This window comes from Dromiciops gliroides, chromosome 3, assembly GCF_019393635.1.
Source record: "Dromiciops gliroides isolate mDroGli1 chromosome 3, mDroGli1.pri, whole genome shotgun sequence".
Classification (NCBI taxonomy): Eukaryota; Metazoa; Chordata; class Mammalia; order Microbiotheria; family Microbiotheriidae; genus Dromiciops; species Dromiciops gliroides.
In genome coordinates, this window is record NC_057863.1 from 525,342,427 (window position 1) to 525,357,957 (window position 15,531).

Below are 15,531 nucleotides of genomic sequence, written 5' to 3' on the forward strand. Positions count from 1 at the left end.
AAGAAAAAAATATTCACAATGTAAGTGAAAGATGTTCAGAAGAGAGCAAACATCACTGGTTTGCAAAAAACATCTGTAGAGACAAAAGAAAGTTGAAAGAAAAAGGTGGAATATGTTCTTGTCCAGTCACTGCTTCTCTTTTACAAGACCGTATTGCCTTTGAGCCAGGACCAATGGATGAGAAAAGAAACAAGGCAGGAGAAGGAGAATAAAGGCAAGCTAAGGAGCTTTGTCTAAGCTGGCTTGTTTGCAAGACAATAATTATGCTAGAAATTAAGCTGAATTATCCTAATTATTGAATTCCTTCAATTTATTTTGGCCCCCAAGAGGGTCATGAGTAGAATACAATATGAATATTCTGTATTATTACATGAATCATGATTTATTTGTTCCAATGGGAGAAGAACTGATGGGGCGAAGGAACTATAGGCAAATTATAGTAGACTCTATTCCACTATATTTACCATGTCTCAGAAGCATCATTGAGTTACCAAGTTACCTCACATATTGTATCCCAAAACTCCTGTCCATGTTTATAAACTGGCTAAAGATTGTCTAGGTGTGAGAGAACCTGAAGTCACATATTCCATGGGATAGCTGTTTCAATGTGCATTCTGACTGTGTTCCTTTTCTTGATTCTATATTTATATACTGTTGCATTTTGTCTAATTGTCTTTGTAATGACTTCATTTTGTCATATCTACATGATGAGATGCTATTAAGGTTCTTTTAGATAGAACAAATTCATAGAAAATACAAAACTTGCCAGTAGATAGGGCATTAGAAACATTATGATGGGATAAAATTATCCTGAATAAATCCTTTAGGTCATGAGATACACTGCCACTTAGAGACATGTGAAACTAATGGGATAGAACAGTGCCTACTCTCTGAGAACCTCAGAGAGTACTTGGTACTTTCTTGGAGATAGCTCTGGGATGTGACATAGACAATAACCACCAGGACAAATACCAGATTTCCCAGGGCCCGGTACATTTGTTATCTAAAATAAGCTAATGGCAAAGAATGCCACCTAGTGGTTATATGTATCTTAGAGAGACTGTAAACATTATTTAAGCAAGAACTTGACTAAAGCATTCATTAGAATGTTCTATCTTCTCCTACTTCTGAGATTTACCTGATAGGAATTTGCACTCCATTCATAATAACTGTATCCAAAATGCTTGTATCATTCTCATCCCTTTTTCTAATGTTAGATACTAATAACTGACTAAATCTGACTACATTTGATGATGTCATGTCTTCCATGAAGCTCTGTTGTTATTCTTTTAGCTGTTGTTGCTGACATGGTCTATTTACTCTTAAATTTTAATACACACATATATTTTAAGAAGAAAATTACTAAGCTGGCAAATATCCAAAGAAAGACAACATATATGAAGAAGTACCATCATTATGCCATATAAATTTTGTTTGAAGAAACTGAAATGTTTAGATTAAATGAAAAAAGCTCATGGTGGGTGGATGGAGGGAAGGAACATGATAACTGCCTTCAATTTCTTGAAGGGTGATAAAGAAATTTGATTTGTTTTGATAGGTTCTATAGTACAGAACTAGGAGCAATGGTTAGAAATTTAAAAAAGGAAAAAATAGGCTGGGTATAAGGAAACAAACCACCACCACCAACAACAACAAACTTTTGTAGATCTACCCAAAAGTGGCATGAGTGTATCAGAAAGTAATGGTTTCTCCATATTGGAGGTCTTTAAGGAAAGACTGGATGGTGGGTGTTTTAGAAAAGACTCTTTATCAGGCATGGATTGACTATATGCCACCTGAAGTTTCTTCTAGCTTGGAAATTCTTTTATTCAATTTCATTATTTTGCCTGTGATTTTTCTTTGTCTTTTTTCTTCAAGTCTATGTGAGCCAGATATCTTATCTTTATTGTCATCACAGTCCTATTGATTTGGGGAGTCCCCTTAACAATAATAAGGCAGTGAGACAGTGGGCTCTTAAATATGAAGGGCATTAGATTGTAATCCTCCTCATCATCTAAAATCTCCCATTATACTAGAAACATAGATTTTCTGATTGGACAAAAGAGAGAATATTTAAGGTCAGTATTTGGGGACTAGTAAGTTCCCTTCTAGGAAGCCACATACATGGAGTTGTAGAGTGAAAACAAATGAAGTCCTTCTCTACATGTTCTTTCTCAGCTACATCCTTCCAAAAGGTATTTTTGTCATCTTTGAAGGACTGGACACAGCTGTCTGCAGAAGCTGCCATTGCACCATGGTCTGAAACCATTCCTATATGAAATGGGCAAAAATGATGTCAGTCACTGGAAAATAAATTATATTTAATTAATTTTTTAAAACAAGAAATGCAAATAAAAAATGACGTTAGTCACCTTGGTCACAGTACAACTACAGTGATTACTAAAGATGTGTATCCTTGGGAGTATATTTTACAGATAATATCCATACACATGCATGCACTTTCACATGCACAGAGGTAACCCCTTTTGACCATTATGAAGGAACTCATTGATTCAGAATGAAGACAATTGCAAACTAAAGTATGGACTTACGTTGTGCATATAACCAATTACCAGTAGGGTAAACAAATTCTCAATATGTGAGGTAACTTGGTCATTCAATGATGTTTCTTAGACACAGTAAATATAGTTTAATAGATTCTACTATAATTTGCTTATGCTAATGAATATCATAAATATATGCCTAGATAGCTGTTTCTTTCTCCCTGGGAAAGAATAGAACAGCCTTCCAAGGTCTGTGTAAATGACTGGCCATTTGTAATATAATATCAAACCATAAAAACTTACCTACTTGGCATCCATGGATGATGATAACCTTTGGTTTATGTCTCAGTCTGTAACAGTTACTATTGTTGAAAATTTCAAAGATGGTATCATTGAGTAGGATATCTGGGTCTTCCTGTTTATGCTTTATCCCAAAGATGCCATCATTGGTGCCGTGAGACATGAACACAAGAAAGGTGCTGTCCGAGGACTTGTGTTCTGGGCGGTCAGCAAATTTCTCCAACACTGACGTCATTTCCTGGGAGATACTCAAAATTATTTCCTGAGAGGCTAGTGAAAGTAAATCAACTCATATAGATGAGTATCACTGAAAAAGAACTTGCATTGAAGAAATAACAATAAAAGCTAGCTTTCATATAGCACCTGATATGTACCAAGCAATGTGTTAAGCATTTTACAAATATAATCTCCTTTGATGCTCACAACAATCCTGGGAGGTTTGTTGTATTATTGTACCCATTTTATATTAGGGGAAACTGAAGCAAGTAGTGCTTAAGGAACTTCCTAAAGGTAACACTACTAAGTGTCTAAGCCTGAATTTAAAATCAGTCCTGACTGTAGATCCTAAACTCTATCTCCTGTACCACCTAGCTTTCCTATAAGATAAAAAAAGAAAACACAAGGAGATAAGATTAGTTCCAAATGGTATATATATATATATATATATATATATATATATGATTCATTTCCTTTTGGGGTAAAGAAAAGGCATGGGTAGTGGTGTTATGGCCTTGTGGCATTTACCAATGATGTAAGGTTTTCTTTGATATCGACACTATATCCCAGGTCCTGGAGTAGCTCCATCATTCTCTGAATATCAACTTGAGCTTTATTTCTCTCATTTAGGTGGTCAAATTTTGTATTAGAGATGATGAGGGCCAGACGTGTGCGTTTTCCCTCTTCCATGACTGCATATATCTTTAAGAAAAACAATACAGAGAGTGATTTGATAGATAGATTATATTATATAATATATTATATATAGTATGATTTATGTAATATTGTATATATTATGAATATAATATTGTATTAAATGACATTGTATATATTACATGGACATATATGTATTGTGTGTGTGTATATATATATATATATATAATATGAACACATCTTTTCACACTCTTATCTTGACAAACTAGATTGATTTGCTAGCCTAAATGATCATAAGAAATGATAATAAGATCTCTGCCTGACGTTGCTATAAAAATATTACAAGAAGTGTATAAATTTCAATGTTCATTTCTTTACTTTTATTATTGTTGTTCAGTCATGTCCAAGGCTTTATGTCCCATTTGGGGTTTTCATGGTAAAGATACTGGGTTGGTTTGCCATTTCCTTCTCCAGCTCATTTACACATGAGGAAACTGAGGCCAACAAGGTTAAGTTACTTACTGAGGATCTCTGAACTGGTGTTTGAACTTAGGAAGATGAGTCTTTTTGACTCCAAGTCTGGCAGTCTATTGACTGTACTGCCTACCTGCCCATTACTCTAGTATATGTAATCTCAAATTCCCAATACAACAGGCTATTATTTTTTCTTGTTTCAAAAACTTCACTCTTTTCAACCCCCCTCATATTCCTTGTGTCAAAATTTTAGCAATCCCTTCCTTTCTCAAAGGATGGTAAAGCTAAAAAGAGGGGGGGTTTCATAATTAAAACCCCTCTTTCTACATTTAATTTTAAATGTTTTTTTTCCCTTTTGTTTGCAGGGCAATGAGGGTTAAGTGACTTGCCCAGGGTCACATGGCTAGTAATTGTCAAGTGTCTGAGGCTGGATTTGAATTCAGGTAGTCCTGAATCCAGGGCCGGTGCTTTATCCACTGATCTAGCTGCCCCTAAATGTTTATTTTTTAATCACCATTGCTTCTACACATACCTCTGTTTGCCCTCAACCCCGCTGAGTCATGCCTTATAAGAGAGGGAAAAATAAAAAAAATCAACCAACTCAGAAACTATATTCCATAGTACATACCATTAGTACTTTCACTTCTACAATGAAAGGAGTATGGAAATTATTTCTTTATATCTATTTCAATGTCAAGATTGTTCATTATAATTACATATAACTTTGCTTTGTTATTTTTACTGACATTAATATCTAGTATTACATTGTCCTGTAAGGTTTGCAAAGCCCTTAACAAATATTATTTCATTTTATCTCAAAACAAACATGTATAGTAGGGGCTATCATCCACATTTCAAAGATGAGGAAATCTTATCATACTTTAAGTTTTATATCCTTTTCTTATTCCACTTATGACAAAATATGTTGGTTCATGTAAGTCTCCCCACAGGATTTATGTTGAAAAAAATATATATAACCACCTGGACTGTCAGGAATATACCTTGAACCCTGAAGAAGAAATATATTCCATTGAGTTTTAGAGATTCAACCAGTTATTGCATGTGTTAGTTCATAAGAGGACATCTAGAGTCTAACTACATACCATGACTACTCTTTGGGTGCAGCCATTCAACCATTCCTTAATCCAGCAAAGTGCATCATCTATCTCAAATATATCATTCTTTTCTTTAATAGTATGAGATATTCTATATACTACTTTGTATGACTTTGATTATGTCATTTTGGACTTACAATATTTTCTATATCTACTAATTTAGAAGCCATATTAAGGAAAAAGGGAAGCAAAGTTGTTCTTCTGTAAGCTCTCCCTGATGGCTATGCTGAAGCTTTGTGATTTCTATTTTCTTTTCCCACGTCTCTTTAATAATGATTCTAGGATTTCCTTAAGAATTAAAGTCTATGGTATATACCATATGGTATATGGTTTATACTCTGTCATCACATTTGTGAATTTGGTATTCTTTGACATAGATCATCTGGGCAAGGCAACATGAATTTAGAAATAAAACAAGTGCTTTTATATTATCCCCATATTATATTTTGATGAACTTCCTAATAGACTTTTTTTCGTTATTCTTCTAGCCCAAGGAAAATTTTCTTTGCCAAAAAACAAAAAACCCTTGCTTATGTAAGAGTTCAGCAGGGATGCATTCTTTTTGATATCTAGTCTTGTCATGCCATATATTTCTATAAATATTTTTTTTAAATACTCCTCTTGTCCCTTCTTTTTGTGGTTATTATTCTTGTATGAACCTGGGATTTTATCAGTGGTCCATAAAATTCATTCATATTATTTCTCTTTAGAGCAATTCCACCTTCTTGGTAGCTATTTTGGTCTTACTTTTTTTTTGGGGGGGTGTTTGTTTGTTTCCTATCCCCCACTTCCAAGAAGCTTTTAAGAATCCTTAACTCAATTCATGGTTCAGTTCAGGTTCCATTCCTACATTTTTCCTGCTTATTCATGTTCTTCCTTCCTCACTATTGTGTTCTCTGTGTAGAAAACAAGTTCTTTGAGGACAGGAAATTTGTCTTTGTATGGCTAGAACCTCACATAGTGCCTTGCACAAAATAGGTGCTTAATAAATTTTGTGGAATTGAGTTGAATCATTCTTTTCTATAAACCTCACTGAATCATTATTGTATGTTTCATGTGGCAATCACCATAACCTGCCTTGCAGGACAATTAAGTGAGTCTTTCCCTGATTTCTTATGCAAAGTGATAAACTTTTTCAATGAACAATACAGGTAATTATCAATATTATTACCCAGAAGACTGTCACACAGTGGACACAATAAATATGTCTTTTAAATGGATTGAGGGGAAGGAGGGTCCTAGGGTATAACCAGGGTCAGGCTTAGGATTTTTACCTAGGAAACAGAAAGATAAGTCAAGGATGTATATTAGAGTTAGGAATTGAAATAAACTGAAAATCCTGATCATAGACATGGCTAGATGAGGGAACTCTCCACAGCATTTGTATGACCTGAAAGCATTTCTAGGCAATAGAAAACAACCACTAAAAGTTCTTCAGTTCCTATACTTGAGGAAGATTATTGATTATCCTTTTACATTTATTCATCCAAAAATGGTACCTCTTCATCCTTTGCTTCCTTCAATTCATGGTAGAAATCTTTAGGGCTGAGCTTGACCTTGTTTAGGGGTTCAGTCTCCTGCATAGCCCAAGGTGCTACAAGAGTAAGAAAAAAAAATCCTAATAAGCTAGGATAGCCTTTGACATTGTACTTCTGTTAGAACCTACTGTCATTCTGAGGAAATGCCTCTGAGAATGAAAAACATATTCACATGAATAAAAGAAAACAAAGATAGAGGAAACTATTTTGAAAGAAAACAAAAAAAGACTTTATCCTGAATACCATTGGGGGTTATCCTGTGAATACTTAAAACTCTGAAAAATTCAAACTCATAATCTGTTGTTACCAATCTTTTCACTCTCTTCACTTCCCTATATATAATAATTCTACCACAATTTTCTCAGTTACCATACACTCAACCTCCAAAAACCTCTATGATACACTCTGTATCTTGTAAGTTGCTAAGCTCTTTTGCTTTGTCCTTGGGAATGTATTCACACCCCTCCTTTCCTTTGAGTTCCCACTATCACTACTGTACAACAACTACCTCCTCACTTTTCTCCCTGCCTCTCATCTTCCCTGATCCCAATCTCTCCTGAATGTTGCTTAGTCTTGCTGAAACAGTGCTTTGCTCATATCACCACTTGTGCCAACACCCCTTTGCTAAGTAGCTCCATATTCCTTAAAATATAATGTGGGGTGTTGTATGTACCCTTGAGATTCATTTTACACAGGGTAAAATTTGACTCCTTCTTCTGTATCCCAAGTCTCTCTATGATTTGCATCTCTGCATATATTTCCCATTCTATTTCTCCAGCCTCTTTTCTTTAGGTTTCCACTGCAAACAAACTATTCCATCTGCCATACCCTGAACATACTGTGAAATTTCTTCACTTTCTCTAAGAATAGTAAAGGAGTAGTGACATCATGAATGAGTTGAAGGTGATGAAAAATGCTAGTATCAGAAAGCTAAGTAGAGGACAAGAAAAAGATCATGGAAGGATTAGGAATTCTGCTGTTATCAGGGTATAAGTTAGACTAATGTTTTCTAATGGAAACTGGCTCCTTAATGCCAACAAAGCAATCCTTTCATTCCTCTCTATTTAAATCTTTATGCCACTTTCCCCATAAGTTTTTCACAACTTCCTTATTTATTTATTTTTTTGGGGGGCCATGGGTGTTAAGTGACTTGCCCAGGGTCACACAGCTGGTAAGTGTCAAGTGTCTGAGGCTTGATTTGAACCCAGGTACTCCTGACTCCAGGGCCGGTGCTTTGAACCACTGCGCCACCTAGCCGCCCCCCAAAACTTCCTTATTTAAGGCTGTGACAGCATCCCATTCCCCAGCTTCTTAGTTACTTCCATGTATTTACTTTGCAAAAAAAAAATGCTATTCATTAAAAAAAAAAATCCCTCTTTTCCCCTTACCATAAATTCCTGGCATGTGTCCTCCACTATATCCATCATTATATATTTTTTTAAGAAATGGATTTTATCTTACTGCTTAGAGCATGGCATGAATTTAATCATTTATTTTGCTTTCTTTCATTCTCAATTAGTCCAACCCTTCTACATGCACTATTGATTCTATGCCCTCTCAACAGATTTAGCAGGTTGAATTTCATCTTATCTCCTCACCCTCTCTAATCATTAATCTCTTCCTATACATTGGTTCTGTCCATACAAATATTCACAAACCTCCCTCATCCTTCAAAAACTCTTACTTGTTCCTATAAACCCCATTAATTTTTATTCTACCTTTCCACTCCTACTCTCAGCCCAATTTTCTGAAAAAGTAATAGTCACTGACTCCATCTTGCCAATTCATACTCTTTTCTTAAGGCCTGCCATCTAGATTCCAATATCATCTGTCAAATGAAAGTGAACAATCCAAAACTATCAATGATTTCTTAATCATCACATTTAATAACTTTTCTGTTCTCATCCTCTTTCTCTTTGTATCACTTGACATTCTTGGCAACTCTTCTCCTTGATAGTCTCTCTACCCTGAATCTTGGTAACATTATCATCTCCTGGTTCTGTTCCAACTTAACTAGTCATTCCTTTTCTGAGTCTTTTCTTGGATCATTATCCATATAATTTTCACTAACTGTGAGTATATAAACTCTGACCTAGGCACTCCCCCTCTCTCTGTATCTTTCTCTCTGTGTGTCTCTGTATTTCTCTCTCTATCTCTGCCTGTATCTCTTTTGTTCCCTGTCTCTCTTCCTGTTTCTTTCTGTCTCGTCTCTCTTCCCCCTCATCAGTTTCCATGGGTTCAGTTACTCTCTCTATATAGAGAGTAGATGACTCCCAAATCTATAAATACAGTCCAACCAAGTTTCTCCCTGATTCCCATTTCCATATCAGAAATCAATCATTTAACAAATATTTTTAAAGCAATATGCTGAGTTCTTGAGATAAAAAAGAAAGGCAAATCATAGTTTTTGCTCTCAAAGAACTCACAATCTAAAAGAAACGAATTGTTGGACATTTTGAACTAGATATTTCATAGGCCCATTAAACTCAGGATGGCCAAAATTGAAATCACCATCTTTTCCTCAAAACCCACCCCTGTTCTGAACTTTTCTGTTAATGTTGAAGCATACTCACAAACATGTTCACTCTTAGTGCTGTTCTCCATTCCAGGATCTAACTTGCCATATTATAACAATCCATTATCAAAGGTTTCTATTTCCATGACATATCTTTATTTTGTCCCATCTTCTCCACTTATATTTAAGCAGTCATGTGCCAAGTTTAGGTCCATATTACCTCATTCCTAGCCAATTATAATCGCCTGCTATTTCATCTCACTACCTCAAATCTCTGTCTTTTTAATCAAATCTTCAACTCAGTCATCAAAATGATTTTCCTAAAACATAGGCCTAATCATGTCTGTATGCTGATCAATAAATTACAATGACTCTATTGTCTTTCAGCCACATTTTCCCCCTTCCTACTTTAAACTTGACTTTTCTCCTCACTCATTGACCTAGTATCCAATGCTAACATTTTGCACTGAAAGTAAATGATTCCAGTAATACATATCTTCTCACCTACAATTCTTGGAATCCACGGTTTCTTTCAAAACTCAATTCAAGGGGCACCTTTTAAATGAAGTCTTTGGTTCCCCAGGTAGTAGTAGCTTTCATTCCCAAATTACCTTGTGTATATTTCTGATTATTTTGTATATATTTATAGATAGCCACGATTTCCCTCCCATTAAAATGAAATAGCATACTGGGCAGAAGCAGTGTAACTTTTGTCCATTATATTCCCATCACTCAGCATAATGCATGGCATGTCATAAGCACTTTGTAAAGGCTAGATTACTTGATTGATGAATTATGCTAATAAATCATAATGAGAATCCTGAAAATTACTATTTTGCTTAAATAAAAGGCTAAAAGAGAGTTAAAACTCAGAAAATCAGGATGTTGTAAGACAACATCTATGTGCCCTCAGTAACTTAAGTTAGCAAACCAACTAACATTAAATTCTAGGGTACTACAGTAATTGACAAGGGTAGTTCCTGTCTTTCTCTAAGTAAACCTTGAACTATCTTGATGAATAGGATTTGAGTTATCAGGCCAGAAAAGGACAAATGTTAGCTTGATTTTTTTAAATGAAAATGGAGCTCTTAAAAAAAAAAGTCTATGATTTGAAACTAGTAACCATATAAAAACAAATGTTGAAAACTATCTATACATGTAAGTGGAAAACAATAAAATACTTTCATCATTTAAAAAAATGAAATCAGTGCTCTGCATCTTTGTGAGTGGTGCAGCAGAGTTGGAAGGAGATGGAGAGAGAAGTCTGAGGACATCAGTTTCCTCCACCCCTTTGGACTCTAAAGTCCCTTTGGAAGCTATTGGCTTCCAGTTACAAGAAAGAAAATGGATGGTACCAATCCCCCTTCAGGTTGCTGAAGGAATATCAAAACTCTGGGAAAAGCTGATGTGAAAGCAGTCTCCATTATGTTCCTATCCCCACCTTGCCATTAGAGACTTTAGGAAAGTTCTCCTAATCTGGGACTCTTGTTCTTTTGGTTATGCTGAGTTTCCTCACTGCTTTTAGGAATTCTTCACTCTATATTATCTGGTATATGAATATGTGTTTTCTGGTTTCTGTTTTGCTACTGACTTGGATAAATGGGTTTCTTTGCTAAAAAATGTCTATAGGATAAAGTTTGTGGCTAAAGATTAAAAAAAGAAAGTTGATTGATTAAAGGACAATGCTGCACAACATAATGGAAATAACACCGAATTTAGAATTACAGGACCTGTGTTTGAATTCCAGAGATAATAATTGCTACTTATACATTACTGAACAAGTCATTTCCCTTCTGTTTAGTCTTCAATTTCCTTACCAGTAAAGTTATTAGGGTACAATAGATTCTAAAGTACCTTCTATCTTCAAATTCTACAAAAGGTATCTATTTCTTAAATGGTATCTAAATTATGGGCAGAACAAAAATGAAGAAATCAGGCCAAAACAAGTACAATAAGATTCTATGTAGTACATGGAAATAAGAATTTCTCAGATCCATTCACTAGGCTCTGTCTCATATGAATTTATCCCACTCCATAATGAGGTAGAAAGACTTTTTAAGGACTCTCTGGAATGCAGTAGCATCATTTTAAAAAATGGTTGGTGGTAATGAACAATCCCATACATTTATACTGTATTATTTCGGTATAATATTATGTAGGGGGCAGCTAAGTGGCACAGTGGATAGAGTGCCAGGCCTGAAGCCAGAAAGAATCATCTTCTTGAGTTCAGTTCTGGCCTCAGACACTTATTAGCTGAGGGAAACTGGGCAAGTCACTAAACCCTATTTGCCTCAATATCCTCATCTGTAAAATTAACTGTAAAAGAAATCTCAAATCACTCCAGTACCTTTGCCAAGATGACCCCAAATATGGTCACAGAAGCAGACATGACTGAACACCAATAACAACAGAAGCACAATTCCAGAATCATTGTTTCATTTGATCTTTCCAGTGATCTCAGAGGAAAGTCAGGGTCAAAAAATTTAGCTCCATTTTTAGGTAAGGTGATTGAGTCTCAGTTTAAGGTATAAAAATTAATACACTCCATGAATAAGAAGAGTCTTAACTTGAACCCAAGTCTTCTGCTTTCCATTCCCAAACTGTCTCCTTTGTATCACATCACTTATCTGAGTACCTCTCTGCTTAGTACCTCACTGCTCTAAGTTTATTCACAGTTCAAGGAGAGAAGCAGAAATGGGTTTCAATGTCATTTCTTGGTTTGGAGACATAGTTACCTAATAAAAGGGAAGACACTGTCTGTGACATCCCTGCATTTTCTGTTGGTTCCAAGTTTTCATCTTCTGCTTGGGTTCCTTATGAAAAAAATAAAGGAGAGGAACATGAGTATGATTTTGTTGTTTTGAGAACTTCTGTCACTTATGCTGAATATAACTCATATATCATTTAGCACTTATCTGAAGAGAGTTTCTTAAAGCTCATCAATGTTTTGATATTTGTCTCTAGTTACATAGCTAGTGTTAGATGTAGCATTTATACCCTAATCCTCCTGATCACAAATTGAGCAACTTATCCATTATAATACATTGTTTCTTAAATGTCTTTGAGCCATCTTTCACTGTACTTTCTGGGTTACAGGAAAATGGGACCTGGTTTATTCTTCAAATTTCCTTTAACAGCCAATTGAATTATCAAAATTATCAAAAATTATCAAAACCTATGGACACTGACTCAGTGTCTGAGATCTCTTCTGTTATATCTATGCTCTAGGAACTGAAGCAGTATACGGTGACAAAAAGCAAGAGTTGGGAAGCACTTTTAGGTTTCCTTAAACCTTTATCCCATCGAATAATATATAATATGGATAATATTCAGAAGGGTCTGAATTCTAACATCCAAAGGTCACCTGCTGAGGAAAGTTGATTGAGACTATACAGAATGTTTTCAAGGGATTGAATTACCGAAGCTCCCTAACCCAAGAGCAAGAATCCTTCAAACAAAAGACAGATACCTGGTTGGAACCCAATAATAAGACTGAGGGGTTGAAGAGAATAGTAGCAGGATGATGACAATAACCCAAGGGGAGAGAAGGAAGCCATGGGGGGGGAGGGGGGTCAGCTAGGTGGCACAGTGGCTACAGCACCAGCCCTGGATTTAGGAGGACTTGAGTTCAAATCCGGCCTCACACACTTGACACTTACTGGCTGTGTGAACCTGGGCAAGTCATTTAACCCTCATTGCCCCACCAAAAACCAAACAACAAAAAAGAGAGGATACCGTGGAAAATTAGAACTGAAAGGCCTTGAGAAAGGAATTAATCCCTTTTCCTTATGCCTTCTAGAATAAGAATAAATACAGATATTGGGTTCTGAGTAGAGGAGGGATTATGTGGAATAATGATGAAGCCAAATATTGAGTTCTAAGCAAAAGGGGGATTATAAGGGGAGAGATTACATGATATGAGTATTTTAGGTTATGTCATTGACCCTTACCTGAATGAAGTTGTCTTGTGGCTGTCAATAATCTTTTTATAACAATTTGGCCAATTTGGCTACTTTTATGAGTAACGATCTTAACCAAGTCTTCACTCCTGTCCTTGACTGATGAAAATTGTTTTTTCACATCCTTTATCTGGTTTGGCTTGAAAATGTCTTCTTCAATCAAGTCATCATAAATATCTTTAAGTACTTTTGCAGCAGCAGTCTTTACCATTTTCACTGGATTATCATTATTTTGTTCTATTAAAAGTACAGCAGAAGTGTTACTCACAGTTTAGAGGGAATGTCAGAAAATCATCTCATTTCAGAAAAGGAAAGCCTTTGGAAATATCCCAGTGTGAATCACTTTGTAGATGAGAACAAATTTGGGATCCTAAACAAATATGCCACATATGTTTGATCCTTGCTTTACTACTTTCTAATATTGTTGGTGAATAGTTCATTTTACTATAAGCCTCAGTTTCATCAACTGTAAAATGGGTGGCTGAGATAGACATTCTGAAGGGAACTTAATGGAACATAAGTTCTATGAATCTTTGAAACTGAAGTCCAAAGAAGATAAGACACCAGCTTTTTCCATTTATATCAAATTATTTTGAGAGGGTATTAGGTATTATTAAAATATAACATGACTACATTCAGTTTCTCTATCATGACAGTCATAAAAAGTGTTCCTTTAAAAAAAATGAGGTTTTTGAACTGCTATGAACAGCACTGTTTATTGTAGTGGATAGATTGTTGGACTTGGAGTCTATGAAAAACACCTAACGTTAAATCTTGCCATATGTATTTCCTGGTCAAATAAGCTTTGTGGACATCAGTTTCCTCACCTGTAAAATTAAGATGGTGAACAAGATGGCCTCCAAATAACCTTCCAGTTCTAAACCTGTGACCCAGGAACTATATTCAGAGAATATAATTTCAATTTGTGTGGGTTTTGCTCAGAGCAGAGATTTTGAAAGCCCTAGGAAAGAAATATGCTGGGGTATTTTCTCTAAATACAAGCATTCTCTGACTGAAGCATTTCTCTTTGAAAGACCAGAATTTGAATGTGACTATTTGTGGCATTTTTTTTTTTTGGTGCAAGGTGGTACAAGGGTAGGGAAAAGGGATAAAGATATTGATTAAAGAAAGTATGGTAGCTTTCATCTTGGGGTCATGTTAAAAAGTAGAGAAAATGTTCTACTATTTCAGAAACTTTCAGGTTACAACAATATCCTATGTTCTTGTAATCACAGGACATCAGAAAAGGAGTCGAAAGACCTAGGTTTGTTTTTGGCTCTCTCTTACACTATGTGACAGTGGACAAGCCTTTACTAAGCCTCAATTTTCTCCTCTGTAAAAGGACAGGTTGGAGCACAATAGTCTCAACTATCCATTCCAGTAATAAAATTCTATGAAACTGAGGCCTAAAGAGCTTCAGCAATTCAATCAGACATATTCCTAGAAGGTAACAAAACAGGAAAGGAGAAAATAACAGTGTTATTCAGATGACAACCAGAGAAAAAGCATAAGGAAACAGAATAAAGTCAGTTTCCCTTTGACCTCTTTCCGGGAGTTTGGAGATGGGAATCTAACTCCTGCATCCTAGTTGTCATTTCTACAACATAAACCTGGCATAAGAAAAGTTCCAGCTTCAAAAAGCAACACCATCATCAGAAAATAATTTCCTGGTGTGTCCCTCTGCTCTGAACTCCCAGGCTTACTTACTGGAAAGCAATCCCACAAGCCCGGCTCAAATACTCCCACCTTAGAGACAAAAAAGATCCCCACTCACCAGCCATGTTCCTTCTAACTCGCCAGTAATGCAAGAGAGTGAAAATGAAAGTAAATGTTAGCCTTCCTGTGTACACCCCTCGGGAGAAGTCAGGAAAGAAGGGTGTGGGTTAATAAAAAAACTGAAAAAGCTGCCTCAGCATTGCACTGATCTTTACCAAAATAGGAAAGTCTGGTTTCCAGGCCTTTGGAATGTAAATCTAAACTTCATTCTCTCACTCAAAAAATAAATAGGAAAAATGAGAAAGCAAATGGGGCCCACAAACAGGCACATGCTCACAAACCTTCAATTTGGGCTCCTCATCTCATCCATTGGACCAAATTAAACAATGTACTGAAGACTTTTAACATGAAATTAGGGTAGGCTTCATGTCATGTTGAATTTTCAAGTGCCAGTATGATAGATACATAGCACGTTAGAGTAATTAAAGTCCTGAGAGGTGATCAACCACAGCCCTCTCATCAAACAGAGGAGGAAACTGA

General features: G+C 35.7%; 1 protein-coding gene across 1 annotated transcript in view; it reads right to left on the reverse strand.

Annotated features, from left to right (window-relative positions):
• LOC122749901 (caspase-13-like) overlaps positions 1 to 15,066 on the reverse strand; it is a 47,289-nt gene extending 32,223 nt beyond the window's left edge. Inside the window, exons 1-7 of the mRNA XM_043996474.1 lie at positions 15,050 to 15,066; positions 13,267 to 13,512; positions 12,052 to 12,129; positions 6,763 to 6,857; positions 3,549 to 3,722; positions 2,808 to 3,042; positions 2,125 to 2,271 (exon numbers count right to left, since the gene is read on the reverse strand). Of these exons, the coding sequence (XP_043852409.1) occupies positions 2,125 to 2,271; positions 2,808 to 3,042; positions 3,549 to 3,722; positions 6,763 to 6,857; positions 12,052 to 12,129; positions 13,267 to 13,512; positions 15,050 to 15,056 (982 nt within the window). The 5' untranslated portion in view covers positions 15,057 to 15,066. The remainder of the gene's footprint in view (positions 1 to 2,124; positions 2,272 to 2,807; positions 3,043 to 3,548; positions 3,723 to 6,762; positions 6,858 to 12,051; positions 12,130 to 13,266; positions 13,513 to 15,049) is intronic.
• Between the last annotated feature and the right edge of the window lie 465 nt (positions 15,067 to 15,531).